The sequence below is a fragment of the Mandrillus leucophaeus genome, unplaced genomic scaffold (assembly GCF_000951045.1).
Source record: "Mandrillus leucophaeus isolate KB7577 unplaced genomic scaffold, Mleu.le_1.0 Scaffold187, whole genome shotgun sequence".
Lineage (NCBI taxonomy): Eukaryota > Metazoa > Chordata > Mammalia > Primates > Cercopithecidae > Mandrillus > Mandrillus leucophaeus.
This window is the reverse complement of record NW_012101887.1, coordinates 1,913,086-1,933,891: the sequence shown is the minus strand read 5'-3', so window position 1 is coordinate 1,933,891 and position 20,806 is coordinate 1,913,086. Positions and strand designations below refer to the sequence as shown.

Here is a 20,806-nt window from a genome sequence, read left to right as displayed (position 1 = left end):
GCACCACTGCACACCAGCCTGCATAACAGAGCAGCGAGACTCTCTCTCAAAAAAAAAAAAAAAAAAAAAAAAAAAAAAAAAAAATTTCACCGAACAAAATAAAAAACAAAAAAAAAAAAAAAAAAAAAAAAAAAAAAAAAAAAAAAAATTTCACCGAACTAACAAACACAAATTAAGACTTTGTTGCCAATTTTCACATTTATTTCTTCAGATTTTTTTTTCTTCTGTGTTTATAACTTGAAATAGAATCTGTTAACATGGTAATTTTCTGTGTTAGATAAAGTCATAGATATTTGTTTCAATAGATCATAACTAATACAATTTTTAATTAGAAATAGAAGAAACATATATACTACATAGTTAACACCTCTCACTTTGTTGTGGAGAAATTGAGTCTTGGGAAAAAAAATGAATGAGGTATAAAACTTGAATTTCAGACACATGAAAAGTGCAGTTTAAATGTAATTGTGTAACATAAACTGTCTGCCTAATAATTGGTCTGCCTCATTTTTGCAATGTCTCAATAGAATTCCAAAGATAGATTGATTTTTTTTTAGCTTAATTTCAACAATTTGTTGGTTCACCATTGAGGGTTTTTTGAGGAGAACCAAATTTAAATAATATACAAACAATATTTTACGTGATATAACATGTCTGTCCATCTCACATGGATAATGGAGTAAGATACCCAAATAGAAATGCTTTTTATACCGTAGGATTTAAAAAAATTTAAAAAAGCAAAATACTCAAATAACTAGAGAGATTTTTATAAAGCCCTTCATCTCTCCCAAAAATGAGATAGGAAAAACGTTAGGGTTGAGAAGATACCACCCCCTATATATCGGGATGTTCCAAAATAACTCAGTCTTTTGTAGCTTTCAATCAGTAGCCACTGATGATCTCTGTCCATCATACCGTCCTGCTCCTTCTAGAGCAGGACTGAAGGAGGGGCAGTATGTTTCTCTGGGCAGATGGTTGTGGTCATCATCATCACGTGCCCTCTCCAGTCCATACATTTCGCTGGATAGAACCCGCACTTAATTTCAAGGATTCTGGAAAAGAAAAAGTCGCTTTTCTTCACAAATTATTGAGATCCTAACCTAGAATATCGTCTTTTTAAAGAAGATTATTATTATTTAGATTCTCATAAGCACATGAAAAATTTATCTAGGAAGTTGACATACTGGTAGACATCTAGCTACACATAAGAGGTGTTTTCTCCTTTATCTCACCTTTTTCTTCCTGCAAATTTTTTCAACACACTTAATGAAAATCGAAGTTATGACAAAGAAACTATCACAATATTTCCCGTTTCTTTATTTACTGTAACGTTGTGGCTGTTAAATGAATGAAATCTCAGGAAATTTTTTTTCACTATGTAGCTTCTCTTTTTTTTTTTTTTTTTTTTTTACATATTGTTGACGTCTGTAATTGCACTGTTTCTAATCTACTATCTTTTTATCATATGTTAGAGTCATTGATTACTTGCTTTCATCATCATATAATAGAAATATCTAAATATTACAGTCACAGATTCCACAGATATGTAATACTAGAAAACATGAAAGTGAGTTAGCTTTCTTGTTTTACTAGATTTTTTTTCTTTCAGTAAAGCTAGGAAAATATTAATTAAAGAATTTAGTTTTCATCAAACCTGGTGATTGGCCAGATTCTCAATATTTTAGCAGCCAAACACAGGTAGGAATTAAAGATCTGAAGAAGTCAACAATAGAAAAGATGAATTTTAATGGAGCAAATTTCAAAGAACTTATAAATATTACAAGGTATTTCTTATAAAATATAGTATGTAACATAGAGGATTGCACAAATGGTCAAAGAACACTTCATCTGAAATCACAAGCCTTTAAAGAAAGATCTGTATGAGGAATGGAAATTTGAATGTATTATGAGAATAGGAGAAATTTAAAATAGTATAGAAAAAAAAGTTCTAAGAAATAGGGCTTAAAGTTGGATAACGAGAATCAAAATTAAAAGACGATTTTTATGAATTTGTTTAACCAAAAATGACAACAAAAGACAAAATAAAATGTAGCCCATTTTTAATGTGCTACCAGGAGTGTGTAAGTTCCACCAGGGCATGAATTTTTGTCTGTTTCATTCCCTGACATATTACATAGAATAGTGCCTTCCACATAGTAGTGACTCAGAAAAAACTTGTTGAGTGAAGGAATAAATGAAATGCTTCTTTGCTTTATTTTTCACCTTTATTAAGCAGTGAAATGAACACATGCTTATAACCACATACATGAAATGTAATACAAGTATGTATGACTTATGGAATCCATTGATACTAAGGAACAAAACAAATTTCATGGAACTCCTCCTAGAAAGGTTTCACTAAAGCCTAAGATCAGTTTTTTTGTTTGTTTTTGTTTTTGTTTTGTTTTGTTTTGTTTTTTTGAGACAAGGTTTTATTCTGTCACCCAAGCTGGAGTGCAGTGGTGCAAACACATCTCACTGCAGCCTCAACCTCCTTGGCTCAAACTATCCTCTGGCCTCAGCGTCCTGAGTAGGTGGGTACTCCAGGCATGCGCCACCACACCCACTTAATTTTTAAATTTTTTGTAGAGGCAGGGTCTCACCATATTGCCCAGGCTGGTCTCGAACTGGACTCAAGTGATCCACCTGCCTCAGCCTCCCAAAGTGCAGGGAGTGCAGGTGTGAGCCACAGCACCCAGCCCTAAGATCATTTCAATACTAACGGCATTATGGGGCCACAGGCTGCTAGTCTTAAGAATTTTTGAGTAAGACTAGGAGTTGACTATCACATTGATAACATTTCTTAAATGAAGGATGACGCCGGGAACCACAGTTAGTAACTCTCTTATTTGCAGACTTAAAAATGTACAAGGAAATATTGCCATGAAATCCATGTGTTATTTATCTTAAAAAGTTCAGGGTGTATTAAGCAACATAGCATCATATAAGAACTGGTCCTATGAGAATATTTTCATCTTTGTTAATAAAGTGTGAAGGAAAAAGGATAGGTATAATTTCAACTTTCTAAGGCTTTTGATTTTCTACCATATGACATCCTCATCCATAAATTGGGAAAATATCATCTAAACCACACACAGATTTTACTGGTAGCTAAAGGAATAGTGAATTAAATAATTTAGTCATTACATTTTAAATGCCAACAAATCCTGTATAAAGAGCGCTTGAGGTCTGGCCCTTGAAAGATAGGAATTCAGCATAACCTTGGTAAACTAGAGAAGTGGTCAGAAATCTTGAAGCCAAGGAGAAAAAAAAATAAACTCTCCAAATACAAAATGTGGAAGAGTTGGCTAGAAACAAATCTGGCAAGGGAAAAATTACAAAATTGAAATAAGTGAAAAGGCAAACATTTACTTTAAAATTCATGCAGTGTGTGGATAAATAAAAATATTTATTTGATAAGAATATACAACAAAAAGCACTTTTCAAGGACTATGTATACTTTTGGACTCCAGAGATCTAGGCAAATCTGATGGGAAATGATGAGCTGCAAAGATGGCGAAAAAATAAAACCCAACGTAAGGGAAGATTAACAGAATAGATATAAAGCAATACACAGTCTTGAAGTGTATGATATGAGGATGTGATCACCAAATGTTGTTCTCTGTACAAAGGACAGAACAAGAGGAGTGGACATAAAGTATTCTGTGAGGGATTAGCTATAAGTAAGAATTTCCTGAGAGAGAGAGTTGTGAAACATCAAAATAGGATACTGAGGAAGGTTATGTTGCTCCTTTTCCGGAAGGCCTTAAAAATAGGAGAGGTGGAATCTTTGTGAAATAATTTGGGTATGGTATTATCTGAAGGAGGGAAAAATGATATGACCTTGCATAACTCTTGCCAATATTAATGTCCGGCGTTTCTACTCTTACCTTAGATGAATGGAAAATACAAATTGTATTTCTAACCAAAAGAAAAGATTTTTTTCTCTTTTCTGACATGGCAAAATTTATCATTCTCATAAAGATCCATTTTAAGGCAGTTGAAATTTCCAAGTCCATTCTGGAATTCTCCGTGGTAAATTTAGTGAAACACTAAATATTCATATTAACTAATTTTTTTCAAAGGGAGTTGGTAGAGATTTTTCTATACTTATTGTTTTTCTATTTCATAAGATACAAAAGACAAACACTCCTATATAATTTTGAAATTTAGAATCACCAGGATTGTGACCAAGTAAGAATTGACTATGTGAACTAGTTACTTGATGGAAATGTCCGCTTTTTTAGCATGTAAGAGTAATATGCACACTCTTCCCTTTTCAGAACACTTATTACTGGACCCACAAACATGAGTGAGGGATACTGACATAAAAATTATCCTAGAAGTGTCTTCACTTTGAAAGGCAATATTTGCCAACAGATTCTTTCTTACTGAATTACAAATCTCAGAGATTTCCTGTTTACCAGAAGTCCTCTTGGAGTGCATGGGATATAGAAGCAGCCATTTTGAGCATTCACTTTGCACCATCAACTGCCCAGCATCTGAAATTGAACTCAGTCTTACATAGGTAGGTAGGTACGTAGGTAGGTAGGTAGGTAGGTAGGTAGGTAGGTAGGTAGATAGATAGATACAGACATAGATATAATGTGGCATTGTTGCCTTATGGAGTTTTTGAATGGTTCTGACCTGTTCTCATCAACTAGTACAATAACATATATAATTATATAAGTGAATATAGATGTACTATATATGTACAAATATAGGTACATGGTGTTCTGCCTATGAAAGTAGGAAAAAAGTCTGACAAATGCTAAATATATATATATACACACGTACGATTACTTCCTCATTCTGTAGGCTCTGATAGAGCAAGGCTACACAATACATTGTGAAAAAATTGTGATGTTAACTTCTATAATGCACCAAAATGTGCAGTATTTTCCAACAATTATAAATATATTGCCAATTATGTCAGCTGTTTTTATACAATTAGTATATTTTATTAGGTGTGTGTCTTATAAAGTTGATAGCCATAAAGTTGCTTCTAAAATAATGTACCTATAGAGATTGAATTGCACAATTAAACTCAGAACTCTAAAACACAAAGTATTCTGAAGAAGTATGTAACTGTATAAAATTTTGAAGTGGAAACTTCTCTGTAAATAGAAGGATTTGTAGTAGACCATAGTTTGAGGAGATAAGGAGAAGAAAGAGAAAGAGCTAACAAGAAGGAAGAAGAGGAATGGGAGGAGGGTAAGGATAATGGCCAGGGTCATACCAGAGCTGGTTAGGTGTGGTTTAGAAACCTACTCAAGGTACTTTGAAGGAAAACAAGATGACTGCTTCAATCTTTGGGGATGAGATATCTGTGTAATTCTCAACTGTAATTCTCAGATGAGAATTCGTGTAATTCTTACTTTCATCATAAGTGAAATTGACTCTCCTGACCCATTATCAGGAAGACAACTCTTTTGGGTTTCTTTTTCCAGGAATTGTGAAGAATATATACTGATTTATACATTTACATGGTTTTCCTTGTGAACAACCACATTCATTTATAGAAAGTGGAAAAAAAACAAATAAACCAAAAACAGCTACTGATGATCATCCAGTAAATTATAATAGTAAAGACAAATATCTAACTTACATTCTATTCCCGTGCTGGCACAGGGAAGTAAACTCATTTTTACCATCAAGAATAAGAAAATGTGAGATGAGTTGAAGAACACTCATTTTAAAAATAATTTGTAGATTCCACCAAATCCTGAACATCACATTTTCTACATAGAATTTTAAGTTTTAAGTACTCCCTTGAATACCACTTATCAGCATAGAGAAGTAACAGAGTATGTGATTCGACTCTCTGAGTGTGAGACTGGATTGATATATTGATCCAATATTGATATATTGATTCAATATTGATATATTGATATTGATTACAGCTCTAACACTAGCTGTGTGACCTTGGGTAAGTTACTTAACCACTCTGTCCTCCAGCCTTCTTTTCTGTAAAATGTAAATTGTAATAGTGCCTTCCTCATAGGCTGTTTTGAGGATTAGAGTTAATACATGTAAAGCTTTCAATACCTTAATATTTTCCAGGTATTATGTATTTATTAAACTTCTAAATGTGATTAGTGGTCCGGAGTGCATAACGTAACCTTGGTCTTAACTGTTTATATTGCTTGAGGCTGAGGTGAACATATCTTTCAATATTTTAAAATGTGGAAGAAAACCATTATGTTTATCCAGACAATAACTTCTTTGCCATTTTATTGTTTCTCTAGGATGATACTCTTGTGAGAATCATTCCAACCCTCGTTTTTTTGGTTTTGTTTTGCTTTCCTCCTTTATTGAATGTATACCATTTAGGAACTTGAAAGGCATCTTAGAAACTGAATCCGGCTCGCTTTTTATGTCTGAGGATAATGAGACTTGAAGAAGTTGACTGGCCCAAAGATATGTAGCTAGTGAACCCAACTGAGAGTCTGACTCCAAATGGAGCTTTCTTTCCACTGTGCAATATTGCTTTGCACTTAGTGCTTTGGGGTTTGGAAACAAATTGCACTCTTTAATGGCAAAATAATTTACTAATACTTTTACTTCAAGTGAACAACAGTTTTCTGCACCTGATCTCATGTTTGCACTTTTTTTGTAAAACTGAAAAAAAAAAAGTTTTCCATTGTTTTATCATGTCTTCAGCAATACCATTATATTTTCCTTGTGCCAAGCACTGAGCCAAGTATTTGTCTGAGGTATTTCAGCACTGCAGTGTATTCAGTGGTTAGAGGGAAGAAGCTTGTTATTTTCTTTAAAGCTAGCATTTCCAAGGGATATCTGAAATACATTGGGAAATAGTCCAGATTCTGGCATTCAGCATGTAGAAGAATACGAAAAGTCCTATAACAAATAAATCAGTTTTCCTGAACTTTTTTTTTTTTTTTTTTTTTGAGGAACAGCTTGTTAAAATCTTAGGAACCAGTAATCTCTGGAATCCACTTTGGGGAATGCTAATTTAGGCACTTTGGGATCTCTAAGGAAAGTCAAGTCGTGAGTTTGCCCCCACCCAAGAGTGCTTTCTTTTAGAGTCTAGGTTTGAGAGAATCAGGCTAAAATAGGATCCATTTTAGTAACTTCTGATCTATAGTACATAGTCTTTTTTACAGGGGAAGCACTGTAATACTTTCCGTTTAGTGTTATCTGCCGAGGATGACTTGGGCTATCCTTGAAAACAGCCTGGGACAGAATGTGTAGACATGCTGAGATAAGGAGCCTCCTGCTAGGCCTTCGGCCTAGAAACTGTCTCAGCTCACTCTGGCCTGGGGCAACATCCCTCTGCAGCGTGCCTGTCCTTGCCCTGCCTGGATTGTATGGAGGAAACATTTTGCTCGTCTGAGAACACCTCTATTCCTAGCTCTTTGACAGTTTCACTTTCCATATCCCCTCAGTTCCAAACATGTGGAAAAAGAGATAAAGAAAGGTGATGAAATGAAAAAATGGAGTGGGGAATGCTACAAGTAGAGAGGAGAAACTCGTATTTCCATGTCTGGTTTGTATGCAGTCATGACTGGGTTTTGGAGGGTGAAGCAAATGTACCCCAGAGGTCATCTTACTAGATAGGGAGGGAGGTGAGAATATAATGTGAAGTATTGGTTAGCACTGAGAAGAAAATCAAATGCAATTTTTTGTTATAATATCTATACCATGATACATTTAGAAAAGAAAAATATAGTATTTATTTTTAAAAAACTTTCAAATTTATGTTTCTTTTGTCGGGCATTTGATTGATTGTAAATGAAAATCAGTAAGTGTTCATTTAGGCTTCATGGTAAATTATATAACTTATGCTATTTTAAAACTGATAAATTATGTTCATGAAACAGGAAATTAGAAGAAAATGGTTTGGAATAGAGAATCAAATTTATTTACAACTTCCTCCAAAAAAGAGGAGAATTGAAAATATATACCCCTAATTCCTTAAGGCATAGGAAATTTTGACCTCTTTCCCTAAAATACTATCATTTGTCATTAGACATTTCTGTTTCACAACCTTAAAAATTAAAGTTGGAGCCTGTTGTCCTTTAGTTTTCTATTTATTAGAATTTGTAATCTTTACCTTTGTATTTTTTTGTTTGTTGGTTTTTCTTTTTTGAGACGGAGTTTCACTCTTATTGGCCAGGCTGGAGTACAATGGCACAACCTCAGCTCATTGCAACCTCTGCTTCCTGGTTAAAGCGATTCTGCTGCCTCAGCCTCCCAAGCAGCTGAGATTACAGGCACCCACCACCACACCCAGCTAACTTTTTGTGTTTTTAGTAGAGACGGGGTTTCACCATGTAGGCTAGACTGGTCTCGAACTCCTGAACTCTGGTGATCCACCCTTTTCGGCCTCCCAAAGTTCTGGGATTACAGATGTGAGCCACCGCGCTGGGACTGTATTTTTTTCTTAAAAACGCTTTCGTTTAAAATACTAGATAATTCAATTTGTCTATTCATTACAAGTTGGAAATTAATCTGTTTGGCTTGAGGCTACACAGCTTGCTCTATAGGTGGGGATGTCCAAAGACACATGAATATTTCCAATACCGTGAGACACTGGGATTTTCAAATATTGCTGACATCTTAATCAAAGCTCTGCTGATTACTTGGGAGTTGGGTCCTTTGAGAGAGGAAATAAATCACCCTCGCCCATGGACAAGTTACATTAGTATGGTTGTAAGATTGTTTATTTCTCAAATTTTAAAAAGTGTGATTTTTATATAATTCTATATTTTACACTTGCAGAAATTTTGCATTGTATTTACCAGATTCTTCATGGTGTTATCCATAGTTAGCACTGTGAAATGAAAAGAGCTGTTTCAACCAGTGGCCACTGCCATCATGAAATATTCACATTTCAAGGGAAGATATGCTTTTGAACTCAACTGATGTCAATTTAGAAATATTTTGCATTATGCTATATTCCTAGGGCTTCAAAGTAGTTATAATTTTTATAAAATTATATAACATCAAAGTGAAGGAAGCAAGTTAGACAATGAGTATATGAAATTGAGTTATATCCATCTGAATTTTTACAAATGAGTGTGGTTTTGTCTTTTATTTGAGCCTCACAACCTCATAATAGAATGTATATATTGTTACTATTCCCACTCTATAGAGGAAGAGACTGGGGTTTAGAAAACTATGACTTGGCCAGGCTTGTACCACCAGTGACAGGCACAGTGATGGAGTAATCATCCTCCAAATAATGTCTGACTCCATCATGGATTAGGACTTTCCTCAAACATCATCTCCTCAAATAACCCTTCCCTATAAATCAACCCAGTGGATGCCCACCTCTGCCCTTCTTCACTTCATCACCCCTTCGTCCATTCTACTGCGATATCTTCTCAATAGCACTTCTGTATCTAAAATCATCATATGGGTGCACTTGTGTGTTGCCCCTTTTCGCGTTAGAACATAAGCTTCATGAAGACTGAGACCTTCTGTTCTGTTTTCAGTGGTATCCCTGGCACGTAGCATCATGCTTGACAACTTCTTGTCTCTGTGACTAATGATTGAATTTTGTCACTGATATCTGTGATATTAAGCATCATGATTTTGGCTCACGGTATACCCCGTTACAGTGATTTAACCAGGGTTTGATTCCCATGTAGTCCAACCTGAAATCTACAATCAGAATACACCAAGTATGTCACATGTAATTGGTCTGCTCCAAAGCTGTGGCAGGTAGCATGGACTGCATCCTGTTAGAGGACCCAAACTCCATGTGTGTGCCTTAATTTCATTTCTGACATTTAACTGTCACCCTTCCTGCCCATCACCCTGAGAGAAGTTCTGAAGTATTCGAACAGTGTGTTACACAGCCCCAGCATGTTCTACAGTGAGCCAGGGCAGTCATGGAGAGGCCTCTTGTTCTGGAGCTTTGCACAGATAAAGGGAGGATATAGTTTTGAGAGGAATGCTATAACTACAAAGTGCATCCTGAAGGCCATTTAGCTCACAATGAAGGTCTGTGTTTTAAAATAGCACTATAACAAAGTAACTACAGAGTTTTGGCAAGGGCTTTAACTATTTATAGAACTAAGTAAGACATAGTAAATAGTGCCACAGTACCCAGTTCTCCCTTGCCATAACCCCAAACTTATAAGAAGCACTGTAATTATATTTTTCTACTTAAAAAAAAATCATAGTAGCCATTATCAGTTTAACCATACGGAAGCTTAGGCTGAGATTTCTTTTTTAAATGCATAGTTTTGATTTTCAGCAGCTGCACTGGGTCTTTAATCATATATTATCTTTATGAAGCCTTTTTCTAACATATGTTAATTGGCTGTTTTCTGTGACAAATTATGAGCTCTTACTTTGATGAGGTTCAATTGCAATCATGTTGGAGTCGAGTACGCAGAGTTTCCACCCCTGCTGGCTCCTCAAACCACTACAAACATCCGCACGTCACTACAGTGCTGAGTAATGGCAGGATTTGGGCTGGCTGATTTCTCTACAGATTTTTTTTTTCCGCAGGATATTTTCAGCTTCTTTGTACTAAATCTGTTGCAGGGTTTGCCCTTTTTAGCAGAAGCATGCTCTAAAATTAACATCAAATCTTATTGGAGATTACTATAATACATGAGAAATATTTCATAATTCAACATCCGGTGTCTGTTTTGGTTTACTCAAATTTTAGTACATTTATTACACATTTTAAAAAGTCAGTTGTAAGGCTGGTAAGTATTTTCTGGATTATCAGCATTTTGTAACAAATACTTTGAATTTTCCTCTTTTGAGAAGAATACAGTTATTAAGTGAATAGATGATCAGGTATATATTTAGTTATCGTAAAGAAAATGCACATAATGTTTTTCCTGGAGTTACCAAATATATCATAATTCCGTTGTATTTTCTTTGCAGTTACATCTGTTGGTCGAGTCATAAAAATAATTACATGTCCCATCAAGGCTAATATCCTATAAGATGCATAGCATGCATTTCATTTCTCTTTAACAGTTTTTAATGTATGATTAGGATGAACAGATATGTTCTAATCCATCTGCTCTGAGAACTGTGACAGATATCCTGCGTCAGATACCAGCAGATGATCGGTGATAGCCATAATTAGAATAGATACAAAAATACAGTGTATTTGTTTATATTCACAAGAAAGTAGGTTAATTGATTAAAGCCTTCAGAACCCGTGTCAGACACCAGTCATAGTGGGATTAATTTAACTTTCTGCTTTGACATCTAAAGTATTCTAGGTAAACTGCTGCAGTTGTTCAAAATCTAAATCTATGGATCAAATTTTCATACAGGTATTAGACTTTAGAATCATATGAGCCAGATGTGAATAGGAGCTACTCCTCCTCATGAGGCTGTTTTTAATCAGTCATTTCCCTGGAGTAGCACACAATCAATGAGCTCTAAATCCTGAGGCTACCTGCGCTTGTAGGAAGGCCTGGGAACATCATTACAGAACTTACAATTGAGCACATGTGAAAAAATTAGAGCAGAAATTAAGGGTAAGAAAGGTTAACTTCAGAAGTCTTACTTTGGTACTGCTCTTTTAGAGGGAGGTAAAGAGATTTTTAAAAAATGGAATATTAACCCCAACTTCTAAATGCAGAGAATTTTCTATTAAAAGATCATTATAAACAAGACAAATGAGAAGTTATTATTGATTTATGTTAGCTAGAACTGTTTAAACACGTGTATTATTTCGAGAATGTACATGTGGGTCAATTTCAGGAGGAGTAAACAAATGTAAAGATGCTTTTTCGCTAGTACCTCTGCAGCTATGTAGAATGGCTTCAGATGTCCTATGTGATACTTCGGTGTGCAGTCAATTGACGCACTGTGTCTTGAGCTAATGTACATAAGGAAATTTAGTTCCACTTGATAAGACACATGCTTAACTGGCTTTAAGAAAATAAACCAAGGTAAAGAACAATGTGTAAATGAAACAGAGAACTTGGCACTTGACTGTATGGAAGCCCATGAGCCATGTGGCTTAATTGGGGCCAGTTGGGATCATTTAATGATTGCTGTCAGAAGATCAGATTTAATTCTCCTTATAAGAAGACCACAGTGGGATAGAGTTAAACAAATTGTCATCAGAGGTTTCAGATGAACAAAGCTTTAATTAGGTTGATTGGGATGCTATAAAAGAGATGAAAAGAAATGGAAAAATTGATGAATCACTGAGTTCTATGTTGAGCCACATATAATAGCAATATCATATATATTTTGAGAGATACTTTTATGCCATTTTGAACTCACATATTTTAGCATGTAAAGATTCTATGTGAACTTTATAAATGTGTAAGGTTTAGAGATAAAAATAAATGACATTCCACTTAAATAACGATGATTTATCTAGCATTTTCTCTTTAATGTACAACAAAATCATTGGCAGGGGGACAATGGTATTTCTTCCCATTTCAAGGTCATCTTTAAATGTTAAATAAATTGGAAAATAAGTAATGAAAGCAGCAAGTTATTTTCAAGGACATAATTTTCAATCATTTAACATAATATTTGAATGCAGAGTAAAATAAAGCTTTTACTGAGAACGTCCTTTTAGGCATTCACACCACAGTCTTAATAATATTGTGATTATTTACTGGTGATAATATTCAAGACAACTCAGGTGTCTGAAAATGTACCCTTATTGTTTTATTTGCACATTTTGAAAGACTAAAATGTGTTTTTCCATGTGCTGTGCACACATGTGCACACACACACAAATGTATCAGTAAGACTGAAAAATGTGTTCAACACTTATAGGCATATGAGAAAATATTTTTAGAGTATTTCCATTTTAATCATTAAATATGATATATTAAAGATGCAGAATATAACGAACATAATTTTTTTTCTGACAGGATCATGAGATGCCTGGGAATTTATACGTTTTTATTATAATAACATGAAAATATATAATAGCAACATCTCCCACTTCTAGCCTAGCTTGCTTTACAGACTATTTTGTTTCACTGATGTTGATGTTGTTTAGTGCTTAACTTGCTTTGTTCAATAACAGCAACAAAAATCCAGCTGCATGTGCTTACTGTGAGGTTATAGCTGGGGAACAGAACGCAATCTGTGATGCTAAATTGTAGCTCTTGCTTTGTGATATGACAGTGCAGGCTTTACCTTTGTGGTGAGCCTTGCCACATCACTCAGAGGCCTTTGAAAGAAAACATGGTGGCTGCACTGTTGTGAAAAATTAGAAAAGCAAAGACATGATAGAACCCTGAATTAATTACCTAATGTGGAAAAACTAAAAGCTGTGGTAGGGTTGGATAGCACAAGGTTCTTCACATATTTAGAACATTTGGAGTTTGTTTTGGCATGGGAATAGAGAATGCTGTTTTAGCTGCAGTGTGAAAAAAGTGTCCAAGACAGAATAGACTACGGATAACTATGACAGGGAGACTATGCTTCCCTCGCAGTTATTAAATTGTTTATAATGCAATACAATTCTAGAGAGGTATGTGTCTCCTAAATTCTGGAACTGTGTAAATAAAATGATTTATGTCACGGATAATGGCAGGTTAGGCCCACTTATTAAATTAATTGCAGGGGTTTTGAAAACGAGTTCCTTTTTAGCCTTATTATATTTCTGACATACATTTCATCTCTTTTTGTCCTTGGGGAAAGATATTAAAGTAGGACTAGAAGCATTAATGTAGAGTTTTCAGCAGCCGTGGTCATTGGGAAAATTGATATATTTCCCTAGTTATTTCCACTTTTGCTGCCTGAAGCTCTTCCGTAGCTGATACGTAAGAGAAACTTCTTAATTTTTTTAACACTGTAAATTTATTCTTCATTTGGTGATTATTGTTACAGGATAAATGAGGCATTATCTGTTAGAAGTTGCTGATCATTAGTTTTGGAAAGTGAGATCTTCATGGTAAATGTAAGGACTACACTGTTCGCTTGGTAGCATTACTATATGATAGGACTTTCACTTTATGCCTTCAAACAGAAGCAATCATACGAGCAGTAGGCCATGTTCCCAGTACTACTATGTACCCAGGATTCACATATAGTACCACATCTTATGATCATAACCATCCTACAAGTGAAAATTGTTTTTTCAGTTATGGGTAGGGCAAGGAAACAACAGTTCCAAGGGATTAATCATTCTGGAGTCACACAGTGTCCAAGTACCAAGCTAGAATTCCAACCCTGTTCTTTCTGATCCCAAAATCCATTCAACTTCCAATTCTCAGTATAAATTATTCTAATTCCACATAGGAGATGCCATATAAATATGATGAAGTATTAAGTGAGGTTATCAATCTGCCTCTATATAAGCAAAAATAGTAAAATATTTTTAGTGGTAGTCATTAAAAATAGAAGCTGAAGAAAAGAAAATACATCAGTTGAGAGATACAAATCTTAATTGATTGTCAGTCAACTAATAGTCATTGGCTCTTTTTATATGTTTGACACTAAGGGTATATACTGGGGATAAAAAGGTGAAACAAACAAATATAACCGATGTTGAGGAAGATGAACAAACACACAGTTTTAGCTGTTGCAAGTGCTACGAAGGAGAAGGACTTAGTGCTTAGATCTTATGAGAGGGAAATTCGATGTCATCTGGAGGGCGTGGAGTACTTCCTGAGGAGGTGAAACTGAAGCTGAGACAGAAGGGAGGAGAAGTTAAGGAGGCACAAAAGGAAAGGAGGAACATCCAGGCAGAAAGAATTGCAGAGTACACAAAGGCCTCTTGGCAGGAAGGAGCGTGGCAGGTGTGAGGAACTGGAAAAGATGGTCAACATTATTTATTATTTGTATGTGTGGTACTGTGTTACTGAGACTTGAAGATGATTTGAAATTCATCATATTGATACTAAATTGGAATAAGTTGGGAAAATAAATTGGCATATTGCATGATGGTATTTATCTAGTGGAAAAGAATGGCTGTTCTTTTATTACCCTTAGAAGAATGAGTCTTGGGTATGTGATTTGGAAATAAACTCAAATTGCACTCATAGCTAAGGTAATGGTACATTTATAAAATACATGATAAGCTTAGAGAGAAATGGATAACTTTCAAGGCCAAGGAAATACTCCTCAACTCAAGACATCACGCAGACGAGCATCTATAGGAGTACTAATCTGGTTATACCTTTTGAAGGTCAGAATAGCTCTTATTGGAAAAAAAGTAAAAGTTCTGCCTGTTCCTTTTAACCAAAATATAATTGCGTGCTTCATACATTTTTCAAACAAATCACAAAATAGAAAGTTAAATGTAATTAGATGTAACATATTGACCAAAGTTTTCCACTTAAAAAGATAATGAATCATATAATTATTTGATTTAGCAATACCAGGCTTGCAGCAACTGGGCTTATGATCATTTTTGCCCCTTACGATGTATCCAGTTTGTATTTATTTAACAGTATTATTTAGTGTTGTGAGTGTTGTGTGATAGAGTATGCTCAGTTTTCAGCTTTGAGTTTTTACAAAACATTATTTGAGGATGCTAGCGTTAGTGAAAATGTAAGTCAATGAAAAAGATATTTGCTAATACGAATAAAAGAAAACCAGAAATTTTTTTGAAAACTGGCATCACATATTTCAATGTTTTATCATTATTCATAGGCTGTTTTTATTTAAGTGACTGCATTGTACTTATTGTAGCAAAATACATACTTTGCAAAGATAAGTTTAGCAGAAGAGAATTAATTTCTTCCCACATCTTTTAATGTGGCATGGCAGTCTCACTCTAAGATCAAAACACATAACTGAAGGTTATGTTTAACTTCTAAATCAAAGTGTTGTGGGAAGATGATTGAAATCTGATGATGACTCAGATCCACTTGATATGTGGTTTTCTTCCTACAGAAACCTTATGTAGAATGCCATTTCCATGTTAGAAAGAACTTAATAGCGAGGAGATTAAATAGTTTCACTATAGATGCAAAGTTTGTGTTATATACTTTGGTTCCTAGTTTGAATTTTTTTAAAGAACCTCGAGAGTCTCAATAACCATAAGAATCTTTTCCCCCTCAGTATATCTTTTTTTTTTTAATGTGGGAGCAAACAAATGATTAGCATATTTTACCAGCATGCATTGATTTTTTTTTCCGCCGGTTTTCATAATTCTTTTTTTTTAACCAAAAGTTTTCATTTATCTATTTTGATTCTTTGCTTGCATAGAATTTTTCATTTGCCACAAAGGGTAAATTCCAATTATATGACTGCATTAACTGTGTATGATGATTTTTCTAAGGCCTGGTAAACAATAATTAAGATATATCTGCTACTTCAATGAAGTAACTTTTTTGTTTTCTTATTTTCATTTCTTAAAGCAATCGTAATAAAACACTAACCTAGAGTTGACATGGATTTTTCTCAGGTGTTTTAAAGATGGAAATTAAAAATCACGCCCCAGGTCTGAATTGTCCTCATTGTCCCTTATCTGAACCTCTCCAAGGCCTCTGTGTGTGGGGTGTGCAGCACAGCGCACTCAGACAGTTCTGCTCAGAGAAGGAAGTGGAGAGTTTTGGTTCCCATTTTACACTTCTGGAACAGTTTAGGGAAGGAAGCACCTTTACACCTTTTATTGTTCGTGGTTGCTGACATCATATCCTTCCCTGACCAGTCTGTGTGCGTGTTTCCTGCCATTCTGTCAAAATTCTTCTGTGCTACTGGGAGAGATTTGTAGGAGGGAAGGAGGGAGGAAGAGGGCAAGAAAGAGTGAGGGAGGGAGGAGGGAAATGGAAGGGGGAGGTATGTGTCACTCAAGGGAACTTGTTTGTAAATGAGATGGCCCAGTGGGAGAATGATCTCTAGCATCTGTCCAGAAGAAATTCTTCTCGACTTGGGTCTCAAACCACTTTGCCTTCATCTGCCTGCTTATGCCAAACTCAAAATGAACAGAAGCCTGCCATAATGAAGTTCCCCTTTTTAGTAAGCAGCCTCATTTTAGTTTTCTTTTATCTGGGTTGGCATTTTTTTTTTTTAAGAAAAAAAATGCAGAAGACTGTAACTCTATAGAGTGTAACTATAGTAGAACATTTTTTCTTTTTTTTCAATTACTGATTATTTATATGTAGCTCTGTCGTTTTCTAAGAATGCTTCTTTCCTGTGGAAAAAAGTAGCGGCAAGGCTGTTGGAATTATGTTAAGCTTATGGTTGATTGTACATAATGAAAGCTCTCTGCATAACTTGAAATTTTACTACATGTAGGCAAGCTATTATAATCCTTTTTCATATACACACAAAACAGTTTTACAGATTACTAAAGTTAAATAATCTCTTTCTTCACCTCTCTAGGCCTCTTACAAATTAGTACTTGAAACTGACCTTATAATATAGTTTTTGCATAAAAATTAGGTTAGAGAAAATGTGCTAAGAAAACAATGCATGAGCTGTTGTTGACCTTCCTAATTCTTTAAACTTTTACTGACAGCTTTGAAATGTGGTGACCCATAATCAAATGTTCTAAACCACGTTTCATGATAGACTTTACTTCATGACCAGTTACTTAGTGTCATCATCACCACATATTACTCTGCATGTGTACTTCATACCAAATTTTGCATTTTAGAAATGTTCTGAAGGCAATATCTCAAGAAATATTTATTTATACAGAAAACAAAAATTTAGTCCTATTGAAATTTAAACTTGCTTCTCTCTACATTGCTTTGCATATTTCAAAAAAGAGAATATATTCAATGGCATTTTTATCAAGCACTTATATATGCATAGATACATACACACATTCTCTTTGGCAAAATTTTTTTCCTGCATGTTTTAAGAATTTTTTTTTAAAGTCCTTGCTCTGCTCTTTTAAAAAATGGTCTCATTCAAATTTGTGAAATATGGGGTGGTGATATGGAGGAACTCTCCTAAGTTTGGTTCGTCAGGAACTCTCTCTGCCTTTCTGAGACTTTTCTCCAAAGTTGTTTCGCTGCTTGTTTGGTTATTTGTATTTTGAAATCAAAATCTGTAGACATTCTTGTCTCTTCTGCCTTATCACCACACTCTAATCTGCTCACCCTGACCCTCCACCTTGAAGTGAATAAGCGCTTAGGCAGCCATAGTCCTGTAAGCCGATAGTGCCACCGGCCTCAGCTCAATGAAAGGAAAGGAAATTGTCCTATATGCATTTGCTGTGGATTCATGCATTGGCTTTCTGTGATAGAGAAAGCTTGTTTGTATCTTTGGGGTCTTAAAGATGCATGGGAAATACCATTCTAACATGCTGCTTGCTTCTAAGGTAAGACTATAGGAAACACAGGAAAGTTGCCCCATTGAGTGACATTTAAGACTTTTTCTAAAAATAGTTACACGGACAGTGTCTAGCAACATCAAATATATGATGCAATTATGCTTTGTAGGTTTTTCATATTTTAATGTGATTTCAATATGTTATAACCATTTCTATGTGTATTTGTCAAATGTGTGTTATTTATACAACTCTTTAAAATTTTGAACCACCTCCAACATTTAAAATTACAGCTGGAGCAATAGTTTTTGATGAGCACTGTGTGGTCATAATGTTACTCAACATACATATTCTGAGAGGCAGAACTGAGCTGCAGTTTAGCAGAGAGGCATGGGGCAAAGAGAAGGGATAGTCTTAGTATTTAAGCAGCACTTAATCCACCAGAACTAATTATGTCATAATAGCTTCTGCAATTAAATAATCACCAAAAACTAAAAAAAAATACCCAAGGTGATAAAGAATTTAGAAATTAAATTAAAGAAATCAAAAGACAGCTAATGGTCAGACCGAATGTGTAACAGCCTTCCTGTTCCAAGAACTTTGAATTGGAGCCAAATAATCTATTAAATAGCCAGGACATTGGCTTAGCATTACATAATGCATGTGGGAATTTATCAGGTCCGTTGTCAGACACCAGCTAAAATAAACAGGGAAATTCTGAGCAGTGTGTAAAGTTGTTGCATTCATTGACCTAAGACGAAATAGAATAATTGGAGCTGTTGCTTGAAGAAACCATTGTGGAATGCTTTCTTGTTAACTTTCACATTTCAGAGCAATTAACTTCCATTATGTTCAAGTATTTTCAGATATAATTTAAAACCAAGTAAAGTACGTACTTTTAATATTCTGGGTTTCTTGGACTTATCTCATGTTATTGATGATCATTTCTCTAATTTTAATTCATGACCCAGAGATCGCCAGTATGTAATATGAAGCTTCTGCAGTTTTGTATCTTACTCCACAAAGACGTGATGTCTGTTTGTAAATATTTAAATTTAGAGGATGGATGGCCTGTTATAAAAAGTATGGTATAATTGAAGAATAATCTTAATTTTGCACCATTTATTTTCTATCAATGCTTATCTTTTTTGATTCTTGTTATCTAAGATGTAGTTTAAGGGCTTTCAAAAAGAAAAGATCTCACTGCTGATAGATGCTTGTAACCTAAGATTAAATATTCCATATTATTTTTACGGTGTTCTCACAGCAATAATTTTTTTAAAGTAAGAGTAAAGGATTTAGATTTAAATTAGTTGACATTTACATATATCAAACAGCACTTTCATAATCGTCCATCCTATTTGCATAACGAGGGACGTTATCACCTCTGCTGTCAAAACAGGAGATTGTTTTCCCTTCAGAAATGAATTAGCTGCCCTACTTAGCATACACAGGTACATAAAGGTTCATTAACTCTCTGATTTAGGTAATTTTTCATAACAGAAGGGTGAAATTGTCACCTAATTTCATTAAAAAGATTAGGAAACTTTTTACAAAAAAAATACATTTCAAGTGTTAGTCTTTAAAAAAGCATCACTTAAATGACTTGTTAAATTACTTATGAGATTATTAAAAAATAAAATATTCCTACCCAATATGCTCCTGTCTGTGATACACCATATACTTTTAACAAAAAGTTGTTTTTATTCATTTTATTGCTTTAGCTCCATATAGCCTATTTCCTTGATAAAATTAGAATATGATAGTTCTTATGAAACTGACTTGCTGTTAGAGTGGTATTTAATTTTTCTTTTTTGTTCAGCAGGAACGAATGCAGGAATTTGGGAACTGAGCTGTGCAAGTGCTGAAGAAGGAGATTTGTTTGGAGGAAACAGGAAAGAGAAAGAAAAGGAAGGAAAAAATACATAATTTCAGGGACGAGAGAGAGAAGAAAAACGGGGACTATGGGGAGAAAAAAGATTCAGATTACGAGGATTATGGATGAACGTAACAGACAGGTGAGTGGAGTAAACTTTCTTTGTATCATTATTTATTAATTATATTTTCTCCACATATGTTAAGGGTACAGAAAATATTTTGAATCTGTAAACCTCTATTAAGAGAAGTTTGGGTTAATTAAATGTGGCCAGTTAAAGTGCTGATAATCTCTTATATATAAAGGAGAAAAAATCACTTTATTTGTCAGAAATACAGTTTACACATTTGTGATCATTCACTTTTTACTTCAATACAAATTTTAAATGGGAAGTGTGCTTGTGTGACATGAATAGTTTGATAATTAAGAGTTAATCAGCACAACATTGCTACATTGCACGCATCATCAAACAAAGATATCCTTATATTCATGGGAACTAGACCTTTTGTGGTCATTCACTTAAAGGTTTATAATATGGGATAAATATCCTGTATAAAAATGGCTTTCAATTTTATTCATAGTAAATGAGATTTTGAAGAACATCCAAACATTTTAACATTGTGCTGACAACAACAACAAAGAAAACACCCACACAAGATATTAATAACTTAAAACATATAGGCAAGAACTATCAGTTAATTCATACCATTTTAAATCTGAATTTGATAAACATAGAGGCAGATGGTGTTATAATTTTTTTCTGAAATGCCAGTGATAATGTC

The 20,806-nt window shown here is 34.5% G+C and overlaps 1 protein-coding gene across 4 annotated transcripts in view; it reads left to right on the top strand.

Annotated features, from left to right (window-relative positions):
• MEF2C (myocyte enhancer factor 2C) overlaps positions 1–20,806 on the top strand; it is a 183,425-nt gene that overhangs the window by 66,696 nt on the left and 95,923 nt on the right. For 3 of the 4 annotated variants that reach the window (XM_011978009.1, XM_011978006.1, XM_011978007.1), the window contains one exon: positions 19,971–20,166. In XM_011978009.1, the coding sequence (XP_011833399.1) occupies positions 20,113–20,166 (54 nt within the window). In that variant the 5' untranslated portion in view covers positions 19,971–20,112. The remainder of the gene's footprint in view (positions 1–19,970; positions 20,167–20,806) is intronic. The other variant, XM_011978008.1, reaches the window with a different exon arrangement.